This window comes from Lutra lutra, chromosome 5, assembly GCF_902655055.1.
Source record: "Lutra lutra chromosome 5, mLutLut1.2, whole genome shotgun sequence".
NCBI lineage: Eukaryota > Metazoa > Chordata > Mammalia > Carnivora > Mustelidae > Lutra > Lutra lutra.
Window position 1 is genome coordinate 86,479,932 of NC_062282.1, and position 22,311 is coordinate 86,502,242.

The window sequence follows — 22,311 nt, forward strand, 5'->3', positions numbered from 1 at the left end:
CTGGAAGAATTTAACAGTTGGGTTATAACTTCCTAGCTCATTGTTTCATAAAATCATTTTATCTTGACTAAGCTTTACATAAATATATAATTTTTGCAGCTACAAACTTAATTGAAAATACTAATCAGGGGGTGCCTGGATGGCTTAGTCAGTGAAGCATCTGCCTCCTGTTCCATGGGGAGTCTGCTTCTCTCTCCCTCTGCAGCTCCCCCTGCTTGCACTCTCTTGCTCTCTCTTTCTGTCAAATAAATAAATAAGATATTTTTTTTAAAAAGTAAATACTACTTAGCTTTGGTTTGTTTCCATACCAAAATGAAGACTGTTTTGATGAAACATCTTTAAAAATAAGAAAAAAAAACATATTTGGAAAAAAAAAACAGTAGTACATGGAGGAAAATACTGGGTTTGAGGAATGGAGCTTATGCTTTCAGAAATTTGAATTCAGTAATTTAAAATAATTATTGTATTTTTGGTTTGCATTTGGAAATGTATTTGTTAAGTGGTAGTTTATTGCGGAGATCAATCATAGCTATGGGTTTATTGTCATTTCTTGGAAGTTTTTCAGTTTTGAAGAATAACTATGCCTAGAGGATACCAAGCACTTAGTTCTTTGACATGTTTACTCCTCAATCAAAATAACTTTCCTTTTATTTATTTTATGCAAAAGGGACCATTCAAAAAAGACCAAGAAAATATCTTAATGCTCTTTGAAGGATACTGCTGTCAAGCAAATTATCATAAATTACAGTTATAATTAAGCCTTGGATCTTGAGAACCATATTTTTATTAGAGAATATAAAAGACAAAAGTCTTTTAATAAAATGATATAAAATCACGTTAATGAGGTGCCAGTGTGCTAAGCAATAAAGTAATCTACTTTAGTATAATTTACATGTTGTTTAATTAGGATAATTTGAAGACACAGATTTATTTTCTGAAACTTTTCATTTCTTATAGTTTCTTTTTCTAATTCTATAACATTAAATAAAATTATAAACTAATTGGAAACTTAAAATGGCATTTATGTCAGTTTTTTTTTAAAAGATTTATTTTAGAGAGAGACAAAGTGTGAGCAGGGAAATGGGCAAAGAGGGAGGGCAGCTGATTCTATTTAAATTAATTTAAGTATCAAGTCTATAGCCATACCACCCTGAACATACACACACTCAATCTCATTTGAATTCATAAGCATCAAGTAATTTCTGTGTTTTTTCATCTAGTGGAGCATGTTGAAGGATGAAGGACAGCCCTCGTTGCATGAAATAAACATTTACTGTGCTACATGTGCCATTCATAATGCTAAATACTGAGAACATAGTCCCTGTACCTATGGAACTTAAAATTTGTGGGCCAGGATTTAAGAAATAATGAGCTGCTTTTATCTTGTTTTTTTTCTAGCCTAATTCCGGTGAACTGGATCCTTTATATGTAGTTGAAGTACTTCTGCGCTGTAGCAAAGAAAGTTTGAAAAATTCAGCTACTGAAGCTGCAAAACCAGCTAAACCTGATGAGAAAGGAGAGATGCAGGTTTGCACTTTATTTTCCATCTTCAGATTTCAAATATTTTTTTAATTATTTATAATCACTAGATTTCCTGAATATGATTATAATGAACATACTGTCTTGATTTCTAAATGGGAAGATTTCAAGGCTTTTAAAGGTATGTTAAAGCCATTTAAAATATCAGAAGCTTGGTTAATGAGATTTAAACTCTGTTTCTAGGGGCACCTGGGTGGCTCAGTCGGTTAAGTGCCTGCCTTCTGCTCAGTAATACTGAGCATCTTTTCATGTGTATGTCAGCTCTCTGAATATCTTCTTTGGAAGCCTGTCTTTTCAGGTCTTCTGCCTATACTTTAGTCAGATTTTGTATATGTATTTAGTTTTATGAGTTCTTTTTTTTATTATTATTAATTCTTATTGGATATATCATTTGTAGATATCTTCTCCCATCAAGTAGATTGCCTTTTCATTTTGTGGATGGTTTCCTTTGTCCTGTGAAAGTTTTATAGTTTAATGTAGAACCTTTTGTTTATTTTTGTTTTTGTTGTCCTTGCCTGAGGAGCCTGATCCAAAAAAAAAAAAAAAAGAATTGCTAATGCAGTACCTATGTTTTCTTTGAGAAGGTTTTAAAATTGTTGGGGGTTTTTTTGTTTGTTTGTTTTGTTTTGTTTTTTTTTACAGAAAGAATGTGAGTGGGGGCGGGGGAGGGACAGAAAGAGAGAGAGAAGCAGGCTCTGGGACTAGCACAGAACCTGACATGGGGCTGCATCTCATAACCTGAGCTGAAACCAAGAGTCAGATGCTTAACTAACTGAGCCACCCAAACGCTCCTTCTTCTAGGAGTTTTTATGGTTTCAGGTCTTGTATTTAGGTCTTTAATTCATTTTTTTATACGGTATAGGAACATAGTCCAGTTTAATTCTTTTGCATGTGACTGTCCAGTTTTCTCGGCACTGTTTGTCACTTACACTCTCTTTTCCACATTATACATTCTGATTATTTCTTTTTTTTTTTTTTAGATTAATTGACCATTTAATGGTGGGTTTATTTCTGAACTCTGTTCTCTTCCATTGATCTGGGGTTTTTTTTGTGCCAGTACCATACTGCTTTGATTATATAACTTTGTAGTGTAGTTTGAAATCTGGAATTGTGTTGAGCTCCAGCTTTTTTCTTCTTTCTCAAGATTGCTTTGGCTATTTGACTTGATTCTGCATCAAGATCTTTGTGTTTAAGATTATGTGTGTTTTAAGATTGTGTGTTTTAGTTCTTCAAAAAATCCTATTTGTATTTTGATAAGGATTACATTAAATCTGCAGATTGTTATGAGTGGTATTTCTTTCTTTTTTTTTTTTTTTTTTTAAAGATTTTATTTATTTGAGAGAGAGCACAGCCAGGGGGAGGGGCAGTAGGAGAGGGAGAAACAGAACCTGCTCTGAGCACAGGACTCCATCTCAGGATCCCAGATTCATGGCCTGAGCTGAAGGCAGACATTTAACCAAACTGACCACTCAGACGCCCTGAGTGGTATAGACATTTTAACAGTATTCTTTCAGCCCTTGAGTATGGTATATCTGTCCTTTATTTGTGTCATTTTCTCTTTCTTTGATTGCTGTGTTATAGTCTTCAGAGTACAGGCACTTTTCACCTTTTTAGTTAACTTTATTCCTAGATGTTTTATTCTTCTTGGTGCATTTGCAAATGGGATTGTTTTCTTAATGTCTCTTTTACAGTTTATCTCCATGGAGAAGCATAACAGATAATATTGATCCTGTTGCAACTTCACTAAACTTGTTTATTCGAACAATTTTTGGTAGAGTATGGCTTTATATATATTATACTGTGTCATTTGCAAATGGTGACAGTTTTACTTCTTTCTTCCCAATTTGGATGCCTTTTATTTCATTTTTATGTCTGATTGCTATGACTAGGATTTCCAATACTATGTGGAATAAAAGTGACAATAGTAGTCATGTTTTCCTTCTTCCTAATCTTAGAGGAAAAGTTTTCAGCTTTTTACCATTGAGAATAGTGTTAGCTGGTTTTGTTATGTGTATTATATCACTTTGAGGTATATACCTGTTTTGTTGGGTTATTATCATGAACAGGTGTTGTATTTTGTTACATGTTTTTTTCACCTGTGGAAATGATATGGCTTTTATCCTTTTGTAAATGTGGTGTACCATGTTGGTTGATGTATGGATTTTTGAACCATCCTTATATCCCTGGAACAGATCCCACTTGATCGTGGTGAATGATAACTTTTAATGTATTGTTGAAGTCAGTTGCTAATACTTTGTTGTTGGTTTCTGCATCAGTGTTCATCACAGACACAAGCTTGTAATTTTCTTTTTTTGTAGTGTCTTCGTGTGTTTAAGAATTAGGATTATGCTGGACTCATAGAATGAATTTGGAAGCATTCCTTCCTCTTCAATTTTTTAAAAATAGTTTGACAAAGAATAGATACTAACTCTCATTTAAATGTTTGGAATAATGGGGTACCTAGGTGGCTCAGTTAGTTAAGTGTCTGCCTTCGGCTCAAGTCATGATTCCAGGGTCCTGGGATCAAGCCCCATGTCAGGCTCCTTGCTCATAGGGGAGCCTGCTTCTCCCTCTACCTCTGCCTGCTGCTCCCCCTGCTTGTGCTTTCTCCATCTCTCCCTCTCTCTCTGTCAAATAAATAAATAAAATCTTAAAAAAACAAAAATAAGGAAATAAGTATTTGGTATAATGTGCCTGTGAAACCATTTAGTCTTAGACTTTCATTTGTTTGTAGTTTTTTGATTATCAGTTCAGTTTCAGTACTAGTAGTTGGTCTGTTCACATTTTCTGTTTCTTCTCGATTTACTCTTGGAAGGTCGTATGTTTCTAGTTTATGTTTCTTATAAATGGTCCAATTGGGGGCGCCTGGGTGGCTCAGTGGGTTAAAGCCTCTGCCTTCGGCTCGGGTCATGATCCCAGGGTCCTGGGATCGAGCCCCGAATTGGGCTCTCTGCTCAGCAGGGAGTCTGCTTCCTCCTCTCTCTCTGCCTGCCTCTCTGCCTACTTGTGACCTCTCTCTCTCTCTCTCTCTCAAATAAATAAAAAATATCTTTTTAAAAAAATGGTCCAATTGTTGCCATATAATTTTTGGACTACTCTATTATCATTATTTTTTGGTGTTGGGTGTAACTTCTGTCTTATTTCTGACTTCATTTATTTGAATTATCTCTCTTTGTTTTTGATGAGTCTGGCTAAAAGTTTATCAGTTTTGTTTATCTTTTCAAGAATCAGCTCTTAGTTTTATTGCTCTTCTCTATTGTTTTTTAAAGACTCTATTTCACTTATTTCCACTCTGATCTCTTTTTTTTTTTTCCCTACTAACTTTTTTCCTATATAACTGTTTACTTTTTTTCTAGTTCCTTTAGGCATAAGGTTAGATTATTTGATATTTTTCTTGTTTTTGGAGATAGGCCTGTATCATACTATAAACTTATAAACTGCTTTAGATGCATTTTCTAGTTCCTTTAGGCATAAGGTTAGATTATTTGATATTTTTCTTGTTTTTGGAGATAGGCCTGTATCATACTATAAACTTATAAACTGCTTTAGATGCATCTCAAAGATTTTGAATTGTTGTGTTTCCATATTGATTTGTCTCAAGGTATTTTTAAAATTCTCTCTTTGATGTCTTTGTTGACTCATTAATTGTTCTGTAACATGTTGTTTGGTCTCCTTGTCTTTATGTTTTTTCCAGTTTTTCTTTGTTAATTGAATTTTAGTTTAATACCATGTGGTTGGAAAAGATGCTTGGTATGATTTCTGCCTTCTTAAATTTATTGAGACTTGTTTTGTGGCCTAACATGATCTGTCCTGGAAAATATTCCATGTGCACTTGAAAATTATGTTCTATTCTGCTATTTTTGAATGGAACATTTTGTATATATCTGTCTAGTCTATGTTTTCAAAGCAACAGTTTCCTGATTGATTTTCTCTCTAGATGATCTATCTATTGATGTAAATGTTAAAATTCCCTACTACTATTGTATCACTTTCTCCAGTTGTGTCGCTTAGTACTTGCTTTATATATGTAACTGCTCCTGTGTTGGATGCATAAAAAATTTATAATTGTTGGGCTGCCTGGTTGGCCCAAGTTGGTTAAGTGTTTGACTCTTGGTCTCAGCTTAGGTCTTGACTTAGGGTTGTGAGGGGTTGTTTGTTTGAGAAACTCTTTCTCTCACCTTCAATTCTGAATCATGGTCTTGCTGGGAATAATATTCTAGGTTTGGGGGTTTTTTTTCCTTTCAGCACTTTGAGTATATCATGCCACTTTCTTTTAGCCTACAAAGTTTCTCCTGAAAAATTATCTGATGGCCTTATGGGGTTTCTCTTGTATGTTACTAGTTGCTTTTCTCTTGATGCTTTTAAAATTCTCTCATTTATCTTTAATTATATTAATATTTTGCTTATTGTCTGTCTTGATGTGGACCTCCTTGAGGTCATCTTGTTTGTGGTTTTCTGTGGTTCCTAAACCCTGATGTCCCTTTTCCTCTCCCAGGTTAGGGACATTTTCAGCTATTATTTCTTCAAATAAGTTTTCTGCTGCTTTCTCTCTTAATATGGCACATAAGTATTTGAAGGCTGATATACTGGAATTTTGTTATTCTAAAACATTGTTTTAAGTATGTGGTGTATTCCTAGATTTTTTAGGAAATGTCATTGTAATAATATATGTCATAATAAGCTTTGATTTATCAAAATTAAAATCTGCCACTGCAGAGTCAGAGGGCTGCTACTTTGGATTAGTTCAGATGACAATGGAATCCAGAATTGGCAGTATTTAAGGAGACTGTTCATTACTAAATGTTTTAAAATAATAATTAAGAGTATAATTTTATACTTCTGAATCCCGGCTATCCCTTAGTTTCTAGTCCTCGGTCTTAAAATTTGTTCCATAGAATTCCAGCACCATTGAAACTTGTATGATTTTTTCCATAATGTTTATTTTACAGTTGACTGCTTAACTGTAAATGAGAGTAAAACTACCACAACTTAGCAGATAGTCATTGTTCTCAAAGTTATTACAACTTGGAATGGCAAATACGTGGCACACATGTCAGCATTCTTTTTCTCTCATGGCAGACATGATAAATCGTTGTATTCTTTTCCAGAGAACGCTTAGATTCTTCCAAGAAAATGATCTAATGACTAATTCATTAGAGTTAGCATTTTAAGGAAAACGTGTTTGTTGTCTGTCTTGCTTTTAGGCTCAGATTTTAAGCCTAGCAGCTGTTCCCATTTTACTTAAAGATACTAAGAAACTTTATAGTACTTCACAATCACGATTTGTCTCAGTTTAATAGCCTGTGCAGGTTAGACGTCATTGGATCCTAGACAAACTGTGTCTATAGCATTTTTTTGATTGAGGTATAATTGACTTTTAACATTTTTTATTCAGTTCATTTCAGGAAATTAAGGGGAGGTGTGTTAGCATGAAGTATATATATTATATTGTCTCTGGTTTCAAGGGGTTTACAGCTTAATGGGGGAATATTGTGTGTTCCACTTGCTGAACATCAGAAATGCATCCTCTGACTGGGGTAGAGTGTGTTTGAGGAGGGAGATCAGTAAAGGTTTTATAAAAGAAGTATTAAGAAATTCACCTGATTTGTAGAAATATTTTCAGACAAGAATTGCATTTGTAGCAATGGAAGCAACATATACAGAGCATGAAACATTCCTTTTTTTGTTGTTTGTTTGTTTTTTAAAGATTCATTATTTGGGAGAAAGAGAGAGAGAATGAGTGAGGGGAAGGGCAGAGTGAGGGAGAAAATCAGTCCAGGCTCCATGCTGAGCTTGGAGTCTGCTTTCAGGACCCTGAGATCATGACCCAAACCAAAACCAAGAGTCAGACACCCAACAAACTGAGCCACCCTGGCACCTCAAAATGTCCCTTTTTAAAAAGAAGTAGGTTCTGTTATATGTGGTTAAATGATAAAGGTACAAAAAAGAAGGACTGTAGCGTCAGAGATGGGATACATATATATTGTTTGCTTTTATAAATTAATATCTTGAATAGGAATCCTGGACACAGGGAAATCATTCCACAGATAATTTATAAGGAAATTTCATCTCTCAACTGCAGTTACTATGTCCTGGGTAGGTTTGAACCAGACTTCCTTTACATGAGATATGAGTAGGAAATGGGATTTCCACATTTTCTTTCCTTTAACTTGGGAGTGTGTGCGATACCAAATTTAGCTTTTTAAATGCTTCTTAGATTGCTGCAAGCTTTTGGTTAATTTCCAGAATCCTGGAAAGAAAATTAGATCAAGACACACATTTAGTTTTTAAAAATCTAAAATTTAATAAAACACATCAGTTTAAATAACTTTGCCTGGACTTGATTAAAATGTAGTTGGTTCAAAAAATACCTTTCATTGGTTCATTGGTTCAAAAAATTGGTTTTCATTGGTTCAAAAATAAAATAAGATAAAAATACCTTTCCTGGATGAAAAGTTTAAAAATAACATTTTAGTTAATAGCCTTGATTTGAAGAAATGGCATTGCCTGAAACTCGTTTAGACTGTATTCACTTAAAGTTCCCGACTTCTCTTATTATCTTTCTACCTTATTATTTGCTTATCTTAAAAGGGGAAATTGATTTATGGCGAGCTTGAAAAGATTGGAAAGCTCTGTTCCTGCTATGGTATTTTAACAAGTTTGCAATAATTACCCACACGATTATTTGGATTTATATAAACCAATCTTATATTATGATGAGTCTGAATTCTAAGTTACTTTATAAGGTTAGTAGGGTTAGAAAATTACATGAATTACATTATGCAAGTATTATGTTTTTAGATCTCTGTGTATAGAGATTTATCATGAGAACTATTCAGTTGGTTTTTAAGCATTTAACTTCTTATTTACAAAACTTAAGTTGTAGGATCTTCCTTTCCTTGTACTTAAAGAGACATTTGTTGGAGGACTTTTGTGGTGTCTTTCTTGTCATTAATGAGAATTATCATTAATGAGAATGAGTTGACCATTTTTGGATAATGTTTATTACAGGAAACATTAGAAATTGAGCAGTTTCTGACTTGCTTCTGAATCAAGTCTTTTCTGTATGGTGTTTATTTTGTTTTCAAGGAAATTCTCAAATACTTGTGGTAAATGAATTCAGCTTGAAATACACAAAGCGTATACTTCCTGCCTAAAGCCAAGTGAATTATTTTGAGGTTTTCTGCCATTTTGGATTATGTACATTCACTTCAGTGTTCTCTTTCCACTGAAACAGTGCATCTAGGATTTGCATGGGTCACAAACTGGTGGTTTAAAGCCAGTTTAGCCCTCATAATGTCTCATTTAAAAACAAATTTGACAGTTTGAGAATAAAAGTTATATTAAAGGATTATAATCAACTGAAAGTAAGCATCCACAAATCCATACTTAGGTAGGTAGGTAGATAGATAAAATATAGAAAGAATGAATCTGTTAGCAAAGTCACTGTTAGGCAGCTACCACAAATGAACTCAGGCAAGAATAATCCATGGGTGCTGAAACTTGTAAGTTGGAAGTTTAGTGAGGAATGGGATATTTACAAAGTATGAGTCTACCCCTGAATTTCTTATTAATTGTAAAAGGGAGAGTAGTAACTTTACAGTAGAAAATGCTAGAGATAACCACCTGAATTGAGTAATAAGAGTTAGTATCACCAGTAATGTTGATCAGTGATGAGAAAAACAGAAAACATCACCTCTGCCAAAAATACGTACCCCGAATTTGATGATTCCTTATAAGAAACTCAAATTCAGAGGCATTCTACAAAACAACTAGCTCATTCAAAAACGTCAATAGCCTGAGCAGCACAGAAAAACTGAGAAGTGTTCCAGATTAAAGTAGAATAAAGAATTACGACAACTGGATTTAATTCATCATCCTAGTTTGGATGCATGGAATGGTGGGAGGGAAGGAGAGAAGTATAAAAGATAGTATTGGGGAAGTAGGTGAAATTTTAATATGGACCATAGATAAGACAGTATCATATCAACATTAAATTTCCCTCTTTAATACTTGTACTGTGACTGTGGTGTGTGTGTGTGTGTGTGTGGAGCAAGAATGATAAAGCACATGGGGCAAATGTAAATAATTGGTGAATCTGAATAAAGGCATATAGGAGCTCTTTATTCTGTTTTTGTAACTTTTACCTTTGAAATTATATGACAATGTAAAACCCATAAAAACAAAAAAGGTGGGGAGTATTCTGGATTTTAAAAGATTAAGGAGACCTGACAGCTAAATACAATAAATGATCCTTGGCTGGATGCCAGATCTGAAAGTGGTGGTGGTGGTAGTAGTATCCATAAAGGACATTAATGAGCCATTTGGGGGAATTTGAATATGAACTATATATTAGATGATAATGTATTATTGTTAAGTTTTTATGATATATGTGGCTATGCAGGAGAATGTGCTTGTTCTTAGAAGACACATGATAAAGTATTTGCTGGTAAGGTGAAGTGACATGTTACCTGCAAATTAATTTCAAATGGTTAAATTAAGAGGAGGAATAAGGAAGGCAGAAAGAAAAAACACACCCTCTAAAACCCCCCAAAATCTTATCTGGAAAGAGAATAAGCACATATGGCAAGCTGTTAACAGTTGAGAAAATAAAATGGACAGTTTGTTGTATTATTGTTTTGGTCATTTTCAAATAAGAAGTTGTAGTTATCCCCTTTAAATGGCATTCTCTATTTTTTCATTCTTCATCTTTTTCACTTATTAACACTTAACAGATACCTTTTCTCTTTGTTTATTGAGTATGATTTGTGCTGATATTTTAGTTTTGGTATATACAGATTTGTTGACACTTGTTTAATATTTAATATTCGTTAATATTTAATAATAATATTTAATAATATTTACTAAAATATGAATTTGGACTTTGAAAGTATTAACTTCTCAGTGTACAGATGCCCTCATTTAAAGGAAGCATACTTAAAGGAAGCAAAATGTCATATTTGATGGTGAGGGAAGGGTATTCTTGTCAGGAGAAAGCATTAAAGTTAGTTTGAAGATAGGTGATTCTTTGTTATGTCTAATGGAGTATACTGTTTCTTCTGGTTGAAATACTTTTTTTCATCTGCTCTTCATTCTGGCCCATCCAGAGCTTACATACCTTACTTGGCCATCTAAAGCTAAACCAGGAGTCTTTCCTTCCTTTGTAGTGTTATTGTACCTTAAGGTGTTCAAAAAATGCCAGTAAATGAGGACGTGAAAATGAATTCTGTATTGCAGGAATAACTTATGTTTAGGTACCATTTATTTGCCTGTTATTTAGAGGTTGAATTATTTTTTATTTTCAATTATAGCTTCTAATAAGATAGAAGCTTCCACAGTGATTATTATCAACTACTATGTGTGTCACAAATTGTAAATGCAGCTTCGTTTTAAGGATTCAAGCTAAATTTAGGAAATGGCAGAGATTGAAAATGTGCATTTTTAATTGTAGTGTTCTTTAACTTTTTCTTGGTAGGTTGTTCCAGTTTTGGTACACCTCCTGTCTGCCATCAGCAGTGTTAGGCTTTACATTCCTAAAGACCTTCGACCAGTGGATAATAGACAGAGTGTTTTAAAATCAATACAGGTACGTGTGTTAATTTTACAAATTTAAATATAAGTTTTATGTAAATATAAGTAGGATTTATAGCAAGACAACTTAAATGCTTTAAAATGTATCGCTTTCTTTCAAAAAAAAAACTATAAACACTACTGTCAGTGGCAGTTCTTTTTAATAAAAAATAATAGCAGATCTTTGTGTAGATTGTCCACTTCTTGAATATACCAACAAAGCGAGTTACTAAAGGAGATCTCATGGAGGAAAACATGGCTACTATTTTATACAAAATATGTTTTGCTTTATTATTTGTTGAGTGAAAATAACTAGACTGTATTAAGAATTTTATGTATAAAATCATATGCCAGGACTTTTAACCATTTTTTAGTGTAGCTAATAAATTAATGAAATAGTTTTATTTTCAGTAGAAAAAGTTATGACATTCTAGAATTTTATTTTCCAGTAGGGGAAGAAAAGGAATTTTGTCATTTATTTAGTCAACAAATACTTGGATTAATATTTACTATGCTGCAAAGGCTCTGTACTAGAATTTGAGAAAACAGATAGATAAACAGGACGCTTTCATTAGAGTAGGAATAAGCTGTGGTCCTTAGATAGGCAGGCTTCCTGAATTGAAGAATTCTCCTGACAGTTTTACAGAACTTTATGTGGATAACCTTTTTTTTTTAATCCCTAACATACCAAATCCTATTTTACCTTTAAGGCCTATTGAAGACCCTGAAGGGGTTTCAGGGGGATACTAGCCTCTACAGTGAGCTGTCCCTTCTCCGAACTCACATGCTCGTTATAAATCATGTTAAAAAAAATTTTTTTTTGATAGGGATCTGGAACCCTTTAAAAAATTTATGTCTTTCCACTCCATAGTGCACCCCTAGGAAGCAGCCAAAGAAAACATGAGAAAATTAAAAACGGTTTATAGTTGGGTTGTTAAATACAGCATTATTTATAACAATAAGAGGTTATAACAGCCTAAAGATACAATTATGTGTTTATTCGTAAGTTGTGCCACATTCAGACTATTGAATTCTAAATACTGGAGTTATTAATAAATTTTACACATCCCTATATCAATAAATCATAGTACAGCAATTTAGAAGGAATTTTCAAAAACATAGGCATGTAAAATTGAGCTCCACTTGAGGTGCATTTTTTTTTTTTAAAGATTTTATTTATTTATTTGTCAGAGAGAGGGAGAGAGAGCGAGCACAGGCAGACAGAGTGGCAGGCAGAGTGGCAGGCAGAGGCAGAGGGAGAAGCAGGCTCCCTGCTGAGCAAGGAGCCCGATGTGGGACTCGATCCCAGGACGCTGGGATCATGACCTGAGCCGAAGGCAGCTGCTTAACCAACTGAGCCACCCAGGCGTCCCTTGAGGTGCATTTTTAAGTGCATGTTTCTCTTTGTGCATAGAAAAACATATAAGGAAATATTTATTTACTCTTAACTAATCTTGTCTATAAAATGAAAAAAATAATTTTAAATTTTTTGTTTTAGGAAGTTCAGAAACGTTTTCCTGATGGTGTTCCTTTATTAGATCCTATTGATGATATGGGCATTCAGGATCAAGGGCTGAAAAAAGTTATCCAGAAAGTGGAGGCTTTTGAGCATAGAATGTATTCTCATCCACTTCACAATGACCCAAATTTGGAAACTGTGTATACGCTTTGTGAAAAAAAAGCACAGGTATGGCAGAAATATTTTTTTATCATAAAATTGTATGTATGTCACTAAATTATTGAATATTTGGTTTTTTATTTTCCTTTCCTACTGGTTTCATCAGCTAAAACAGGGAAATAGCTTATCTTTTAAGGAGACTATCAATTCTTACCAGCAAAATAAGATAAAAATCATTTTAATTTGGTATTTGATGGGTTTTCTTCACAGTTTTTTTTTTTTTTTTTTTTTTTCATTTATTTGACAGACAGATCACAAGTAGGCAGAGAGGCAGGCAGAGAGAGAGAGGAGGAGGAGGCAGGCTCCCTGCTGAGCAGAGAGCCCGATGCGGGACTCGATCCCAGGACCCTGAGATCGTGACCTGAGCTGAACGCAGAGGCTTAAATCCACTGAGCCACCCAGGCGCCCTCTTCACAGTTTTTTTAATGTAATATAATTCATATAGCATTAGATTCACTCTTTTAAAATGTACAGTTCAGTGGTTTGTAGCATATTCACAAAGAACTGCAGCCATACCACTGTCCAATTACAGAGCTTCCATCACCCCAAAGAGAAACCTCATACCAATTAGCAGTCACTTCATATTTCTCCCATCTTACAGATCCTGGCAACTATAAATCTTCTTTCTGCCTCTATGGTTTTGCTTTTTCTGGAGATTTCATAAAAATAATATCCTGCGGTATGTGGCCTTTTGTGTCTATTCTCTTTACTACATGTCTTCAAAGTCCATCTATGTTGTAGCAAGAATTAGTACTTTATTCCCTTTTAAGGGGGAAAAATATTCCACTTATGGATATTCTACATTTTGTTTAACAGTTCATCAGTTGATAGACATTTGGGGTTTTTCCACTTTTTGGCTTTTATGAATAATTCTGCTACCAACATTTATGTACAAGGTTTGTGTGGATATGTTTTCATTTCTTTTGGGTGGAATTGGGTAGAATTGCTGGGTCATATAGTAAGTCTGTGTTTAACCTTTGAGAAACTGTCAAGTTTTTTTCCAAAGTGGCTGTACCACTTTACATTCTCACCAGTGATTTATGAAAATTTTTATTTCTCCATATTCTCACCAATGCTTATTATATTGTCTGTGGTTTTGATTATAGCGTTCCTAGTGGAAAGAAGTTGTAACAGTTTGGCTTTTTTTTTTTTTTTAAGATTTTATTTATTTATTTGACAGACACACAGTGAGAGAGGGAACACAAGCAGGGGGAGTGGGCGAGGGAGAAGCAGGCTTCCAGCCAAGCAAGGAACCCATGCAGTGCTGGAGCCCAGGATCCTGGGATTGTGCCCTGAGCCGAAGGCAGAGGCTTAACAACTGAGCCACCCAAGCGTCCCAGTAGTTTAGCTTTTTAGAGTAATTAGCTGTAGTCTGTAACTAGAAAAGCGTTCTTAGAGCCATGGTGAATAATGAATTTAGGGAAAGTTTTTCAAAGTGAACACATTCCTTTCCATTACCCACTTCTCTTCAACTAGAATCTTATGTACTAAAAAAGTGTCACTTTCTCCCTGAAACTTACATCTCCTTACTGTTAGCTTTTTCAGCTTTTATCCCATGCCACTTGAACCACCTTTGTCTTCCTGTTTCAAAGATCATTATTTTAAGCTCCTTAGGGTCAGGTATTTCATTTTAGCTTACTTATACTCTCCCATATCCCAAATGATCGCTGCTACTTACTGAACATGCTTGGGAGTGGAAACTTCTTGGCTTAACAGAATAGTATGTTTAATTCACAGTTTTACAGCATTCTTTCTAGCTTTCTGTGAGCTAACATAATGGGACCTCTTACCACATGGGTAACGAACATATAGTGCACCATGCTCTGGTCCACCAGGAAGGAAATGGAGACACAAAAAGCTTTAGTAACTTGTACAAGGATCCTCACTTGGTATCCTGGCCTTTTCATCTCTCACCAAGACCATTCCATTAGCTCCTTCCCTGCTTCATTTACTTCTGTGTTGCCGCCAGAGAGTCATCCTGAACAGGTCCACAACACAAGAACAGACTCTTGAGCTTGGTTGAATTGGTGAATAGAAAGCATCCACAGAGAAGGCGGTATGATAAAGCCACAGAGAGTGACATTATCTAAGTTACTCAGACATAACTGAAAAAGGCCTTAGTGTCTGGCCAAGGGACTAACTAAATACACTTGCTTTGAAAACTCAGCAGTACATAGAAAAATGCTTGTGTAGGTGCATTAAATGCTGATATCAATGTGGACTGTGATTACAATTTAGCACAAATAAAAACATATACCAAAAAGACTGAAAGTAAAACCTGAAGTGGTGGTATGTGGGGAATGAGATTATAGTAACTGTTTTTTCCTTTTTTTTTTTCCTCCCCAGTTGTCTGTAAAGTACTTATAGAATATTTTACAATGAGAGAAAACTACAGAGTTAACAGGGAGGGAGGGCAGAAACCAGTCTTTTTATGGCCTCCGAGTGACTATAGGATAAATTTCACATCCCGTAGCCCTACCTAAGAAGGCTTCAAAAATCTAATCCTTCAACTCTAACCATTTTAAGTACTCACACCTTTTGAGCAAGCTTTCCTCCTTCTAGGAATTAAGACTCCCAAGTGTGAGGTAGTAGTACATGCATGTTCTTGTAGCATTGTCCGAAAAAGCGAATTTATATAAAAATAACCTCAGCATTTCATCAGTAGGGAATTAGGTGTGTGACTTCTACATATCATGGAAATCAACATGGACATTTAAAAAAAAAAAAAATGGGAGGCACCTGGGTGGCTCAGTTGATTAGACGTCTGACTTCAGCTCAGGTCATGATCCCAGGGTTCTGGGATCAAGTCCTGCATCTGGCTCTCTGCTCAGCAGGGCGCCTGCTTCTCCCTCTACCTCTCCCTGCTGCTCTGCCTACTTGTGCTCTCTCTCCCTGGCAAATAAGTAAGTAAAATCTTAAAAAAGAAGAAATGAGGTAGGGGCACCTGGGTGGTTCAGTCAATTATACGTCTGCCTTCAGCTCAGGTCATGATCCCACGGTCCTGGGATCAAGGCCTGCATCGAGTTCCCTGCTTAGCACTCAGTCTGCTTCTCCCTTTCCCTTTGCCCCTTCCCCTACTTGCTCTCTCTCTCTCTCTCTCTCTCTCAAATATCTTTAATTTAAAATAATCTTTAGAAAAAAGAGGTCATTTTACATGTAGTCTTTGCAAAATGTATTGCAAATGTGTGCAGATGATTTATTAGGGAGGAGAAAAGGAAACTGATCTTACTTCTGTGGGAGAAAAGCTCCTATTACTATGTAGTTATGCTTTCACAGACATGAATATATCTGTTCTTTTAAAATTCTGTGGGAAAAGATCTAAAATGGCATTATCTAACAGAAATATAATGCAAGCCACTTATGTAATTTTAAATTCTAAAGTAACCACATTTTAAAAAGTGAAAAGAAATGGGTGAAATTGATTTTAATAATATTTTCATTTAACTCAATATTTCTAAAATACATTTTAATAAAAATCATTAAGGAAAAAAAATCCTTCACTAGCAGGCCCTCTTCTGCTAACCAGTAAGTTTTATATGCCTCTGAGTACTTAGCAGTCTGCTCTGCTCTGCTCCTGTGGACATCCTCAATCAAGGAAACTTCAGAAAACAACTTTTTTTTCTAATAGACCTAGTAAGTTATGCTAGGTAGCAGAGAGTTATCTAGAAAGTCTTCTTATCCTCATAGCATTATGACAACACATTTGATTGTAGCAGTATAAAAATAACCATTAAGAGGGGCACCTGAGTGGCTCAGTGGGTTAAAGCCTCTGCCTTCAGCTCAGGTCATGATTCCAGGGTCCTGGGATCGAGCCCCGAATAGGGCTCTCTGCTCCCTGGGGAGCCTGCTTCCCTTCCTCTCTCTCTGCCTGCCTCTCTGCCTACTTATGATCTCTCTCTCTCTGTCAAATAAATAAATAAAATCTTTTTTAAAAATAAATAAATAACCATTAAGGGATTGGATTCTGAAGGCTGACAGAGTGGTTTTGAATCCCATCTTTATTACTCACTAGCTCTGATCTTGACCAGTTTACTTAGTAATCTCTGTCTGTCTCAGATTTTTATGTTGGTAAACATTTAGTGTTAGTTACCTACCTTACATAATTGCTATAGGAATGAAATAATGTAAAGCACCAAAAGTAGGGTACATAGTTAGCTGTCTGTAAATATCCATTACTGACCATGGTCATTGCCTTTATCATTTCTGCTCAATTGAAGCCTAATAAATCATATGTAAAATTCTAGAGTCTTTGAATTTCAACTTCTAAGTCCCTAGAATTTTCTTTTTGTCAGTGTTTTTCTGAATGTTAAGCCTCAATCTTAGGAATTCATTATTTTCTTGCTACTGTACTGTGTGATATTCTTATCCCAGTTGGAAAGTAGGTAGTATTTACTGATTAGCTGAATTTTAAAACTTACCCATTCTGGAGCATGACCTAAAAATACGTTTTCCTTTTAAAGTATAGAATAAAGACCTTATTCTCTTGGCTAAAGCCGTTTCTAGCTTGAACAACTTTGTGATACAATTAGAAGGCAAAGAGAAGAAATACTTCTCAGGATGTCATGGGGGAAATATTGGCAAACAAGAAATAAGACTCATATACCCTCATCTTTCCTGTTCTCTAAGCTATCCCCTGATTTCCAACGGATGAAAAGCTGGAGCTGATGCTGCTTTGGAAGCATGATTACTTGTCATATCTTGTCTGGGAGAGCCTATCCTAATTTACCACTGACTTTCTCAACCTCTAGCAGGTTACCTTACCTAGCTGATGGCTATCCAACTCACTCCTTCTTCTAGATCTTTCTTCTTGCTCCTCATTTAAGCAAGAAAACCATGCTGTATTCCCCAAGTTCTTAAACTTATAACAACTCCTAAATTTCCTCCCTGCTTTGCCTTAAATTTTTCACATGGATGTTTTATATTTCCATATATATAACATTTTTACTGGTGTTTAATTACTACAGATACATATATCATTCCTCTTGTGTAATATCCTACAAAAGTTAAGAAGCTCCAGGTATCCTTGCAAGGTATCCTTATAAAATATTTTCTAGGGTGCCTGGGTGGCTCAGTTGGTTGAATGCCTGTCTCTCTCTCTTTTTTTTTTTTTTTTTTTTTTTAAGATTTTATTTATTTATTTATTTGATAGAGACATAGCGAGAGAGGAAACGCAAGCAGGGGAATTGAGAGAGGGAGAAGCAGGCTTCCCAACAAGCAGGAAGCCTGATGCGGGGCACCATCCCAGGACCCTGGGACCATGGCTTGAGCCGAAGGCAGACGCCTAAGGGCTCAGCCACTCAGGTGCCCCAGAACACCTGTCTCTTGATTTTGGCTTGGGTCATGGTCTTGGGGTGGTGGGATCAAACTCTGCGTTGGTTCCATACTCCGTGTGGAATCTATTTGAGTTTCTCTGTCTGCCCCTCCCCACCCTTGTGCATGCATTTTGTCTCAAATAAATCTTCAAAAATACATTTTTTATAATTTTTAATTATTTTAATATTTTATATTTTAACATTTTTAAAAAAGATTTTTTATTTATTTGACAGAGATCACAAGTAGGCAGAGGCAGGCAGAGAGAGAGAGAGGAGGAAGCAGGCTCCCTGCTGAGCAGAGAGCCTATCTGGGGCTCGATCCCAGGACCCTGAGATCACGACCTGAGCTGAAGGCAGAGGCTTTAACCCACTGAGCCACCCAGACGCCCCTATTTTTATATTTTAAAATGAATAAATCTCATTTTACTTTGTTTACTTTATTGAACTAACTTTATACTTTTATGTGCCTTAGATTGCAATAGATATTAAATCTGCAAAGCGAGAACTAAAGAAAGCAAGAACCGTCCTACAAATGGATGAACTCAAGTGTCGCAAACGTGTTTTAAGGAGGCTGGGATTTGCTACTTCTTCTGATGTCATAGAGATGAAAGGACGAGTGGCTTGTGAGATAAGCAGGTAAAAACTGGTTGTTCTAGAAAACTGATTTTAAAATTGGGTGATATTTTTATATAAGGACTATAAATCTTTCAGAAAAAAAGAGCTGTCTTAAAAATAAAAAGTCTTGGGGGTGCCTGGGTGGCTCAGTTGGTTAACCATCTGCCTTTGGCTCAGGTCATGATCTCAGGGTCCTTGATCGAGCCCCATTGGGCTCCCTGCTCAGCGGGGAGCCTGCTTCTCTCTCTCCTTCTGTGTGCCGCTCCCCCTGCTTGTGCACGCGCGCACGCACGCTCTCTCTCTCTCTCAAATAAGTAAATAAAACCTTAAAAAATAAATTTTAAGTTAGTAAAGTACCTTCTATAGTAAATGCAGTTTTTGATGATAGTTAGGAAAAGAGCATTAAAAGAATCTCTTCCATCCCACTATTTAATACAAATGCTATTAGCATTCGGATGTATTTTCTTTTTTCTTTATATTAATGCATTGTGTATTTTTACATATTCATGATCTTAGTTTATACACAGTTTTGTATACTTAACTATTTTTTACAATTTTGAACATTTTCCCACTTGAAACTTCATCTAATAACCATTATCCTGTTGTATAGGAGATGTTATTAAAGTTTTGGGCTAAGAAACATGGAATTAGAGCATAGCATATTATAGGACACGGCATAAAACTGGATATAAGATATTGTCTATTTTGGTGATCTTTTGACATAGTACAAATGACCTTAAAACTAAATGACTTGAAATCGCAGCAGTCATTTCATTATTTTTGCTGGCTTCTGTGGGCCTGAAGTTCAGGAAGGGCATATTGAATGGTTCTGGCTCAGGATTTTATGTGATTTCCATTAACCTGAAGATACTGTTGTTTTGTCCATAGTTATAACCATTATTCTTACTGAGTTCATAAAAGATGTTTTTGAAACAGTTTCTTAGGTTTTCACCATGGCCCTAGTGGATGGGCCTGGAGAATTATAGGCTTGTATTTGGTTTCAGATGTTTTTGAGAAAGACTTACTTATATTATTCTTATTGATAATTTAGTTCATATGTTAAGAACTTATGTCCCTAGGGGCCAGGAGGCGATTGTGTGGTAAACTAGAACAATTCTTTGTCACCAAAAGGGGGCAGCAACTACTCAGCCCCAATTATTACAGAGCAATGTGATAACAGATCTTTAGAAAAGCCAAAAATCCAGAATTTTAGGTGAAATCCCTTGGTTTTTAATTGTTCACAAACTAATTGAGAATAATTTTTTTTAGTCAGTGTGTGAGCCAAATATATCACTTGTTCAAGTTAGATTTGGCATGTCAGCTTCCTGTTTTCCTTAAACCTGCTTTCCTACTTTGTAACTAAAGAATTACAGGCACCACAAGGTTAATAATTTACCCAGGTCTAAAGCTAGGCCACAGCACTGGTTTACTAATTCATATGCTAGAATTACTGTTATTGGAATTACTTCTTTGTGATATTATATACTATTTAACAATTAACAGAAAATTTCTCTTGGCTATCTGCCGCTGGATTTAGTCTTGGGAGAATAGTATTGATTTTATTCTAATATAAGACTAGAGAGAGATTGAGAGAGAGAAAACAGTATCACATGAATGAAAGAATGTTACCTTTCCCCCAGTATTTGCTTCTCCCTCTGCTGAATACGACCCAGCCACCAACAGCAAAAACATCCTAGACTCCTCTCCTTTCTCTCTCTCTTACCGTCTTCCTGTTTCCTCTGTCTCCGCCCTTTTTAATCTTCCCACTGACTAATGTGCCTTCATTATTTCTTGCTTAGAGTACTGCAGAAACCCTCATTTTTGAATATAGAGATTATGAAGACTCAAGATAGAGTTCTTTTTACTGCTTTCCCAGTATTCTTTTCAAAGCACAGATCCTGTAATTTCGTTGTTTTGGTGAAAGTCTCTGTTTTTCCCTATTGCTTTTAGAATAAATGCCATAATTTAATGTGTTATTGCCCTTTCCTCTCTAGCTACATCCCACACATATTTTTCTCTCAGCAATGACCTTTCCTCACTCCTACCCCAAATCCAATTCCTACGTATTTTTTCCTACATCTTCTGAAACTTCCTGTGAATTTCTCTAATCTTATTTTAAGCTCCTCAACTTTTTTTCATAATTGCCTGTATAACCTGTTAGATCACTCTCCTGTGATTACTATTGTTTCTTCTCTGCCTCCCACCTTAGTGGTGTGTATGTAGTGATATGTAGTTCTTGAAGTACTCTGGCATTATTTGTGTTGTCCTCTTTGACTTAACTCTCATTTTACCACCAGGAACCCAAATTGAGTTTTTTAACTCTTAAAGATTGATAGCTTGTGACTTTATTCTTTTTTTAGAAGTCAAAAAATAAAAGTTTAGCTTGTTTTTTTTTTAAATAGAGGGAACACCCTCGAAATTATCAAATGGGTCTATTAAACCCTTTTATAAATGTAAGGTACATTGTGGGAACCTTGATTGCAGAATTCTAGAAACACTATCTTTGTAGTCTTTTGTAGCTTCCATTGAGCACAGTTGAGCATTCAGATTTTTTTGTTTTCCATCCATGATGGCAGAGAGAAAACAGTAAAGATATTTTGCAATTATTACACAAATCAGAAGATAACAGTGATGATGGTGAAATTAATCATACAGCAAAATCTTAGACTGTAAGGTAAATTCTCGAACTGTGAAGAATCAGTGAGTGAATAATGTATCTCTAAAGACAAAAAGGAAATTTTAAGATTATTTTACTTTCCTTTCTGTTCAGAAAGCAGGAGTTATGTAATGTTTTGTGCTAAGATTCCATTTTACTAAAAGGACTTGTGATAATAGTTTTTTATGATTTGTTTGCTAAGTTGTCCTTGATAGTTTTTAAAAGACAGTTTTAAATACAAGGAAATTGTTAAGAAATAGATGGAGAGATTTAAAGAAAAATCTGTTGGATTAATCATTCTAATCTTTATAATATACTCCTGAATTTGGAAATGTTGTACAGTTATAGAGCAAAGAGGATGGCCTTCCTTTTCCACAAAATTACAACTTGTGAAAGTTTTTTAGAATAGTGTATTTTGGTGATTCAAAAGAGGAACCAAAAATAATGATTAGATAGAATCTTTAAAAGAGATGTATTTAAAATCTGCAGCCAGTATGCTGGGATAATGTTAAGTGCAGGAGAAAAATGGAAGTAATAATAAGCTAGTACCTATTGGAGATGTATTTGAAATTTGGAATTGTATTTACTACATGGGTATTGTCCAGATTCACAGATGACAGTTGATGAGCAGTATTGCATTTAAAGTTGCATTTAAAGACCATTGGCCATCTTGGTAATATACATTCTCAGTGATGGAAATGCAGTGTGTGTCTCCTGTGGTTACATATAAATTCTTAAGATTTCTAATGAAGTTTTTTTTCATTATCCCTTTGTGTTATAAAGTATTAAACAACTGTTAAATGGATCCTTGGACCCAGAGGAAAAATGGGGGGTGACTGTCTGTCCTGGAATACTGAGAGTTAAGAAGGAGTTCCTTATTTCAGTAAATATTTGCATTTTGGTGTTTCCTAGAATGGGATTTTTACATGAAATAACCGTTT

The 22,311-nt window shown here is 35.2% G+C and overlaps 1 protein-coding gene across 1 annotated transcript in view; it reads left to right on the forward strand.

Moving 5' to 3' along the window:
• MTREX (Mtr4 exosome RNA helicase) overlaps positions 1-22,311 on the forward strand; it is a 102,954-nt gene that overhangs the window by 65,330 nt on the left and 15,313 nt on the right. Inside the window, exons 19-22 of the mRNA XM_047729478.1 lie at positions 1,399-1,527; positions 11,015-11,125; positions 12,608-12,796; positions 18,572-18,735. Coding sequence (XP_047585434.1) covers positions 1,399-1,527; positions 11,015-11,125; positions 12,608-12,796; positions 18,572-18,735 — 593 coding nt within the window. The remainder of the gene's footprint in view (positions 1-1,398; positions 1,528-11,014; positions 11,126-12,607; positions 12,797-18,571; positions 18,736-22,311) is intronic.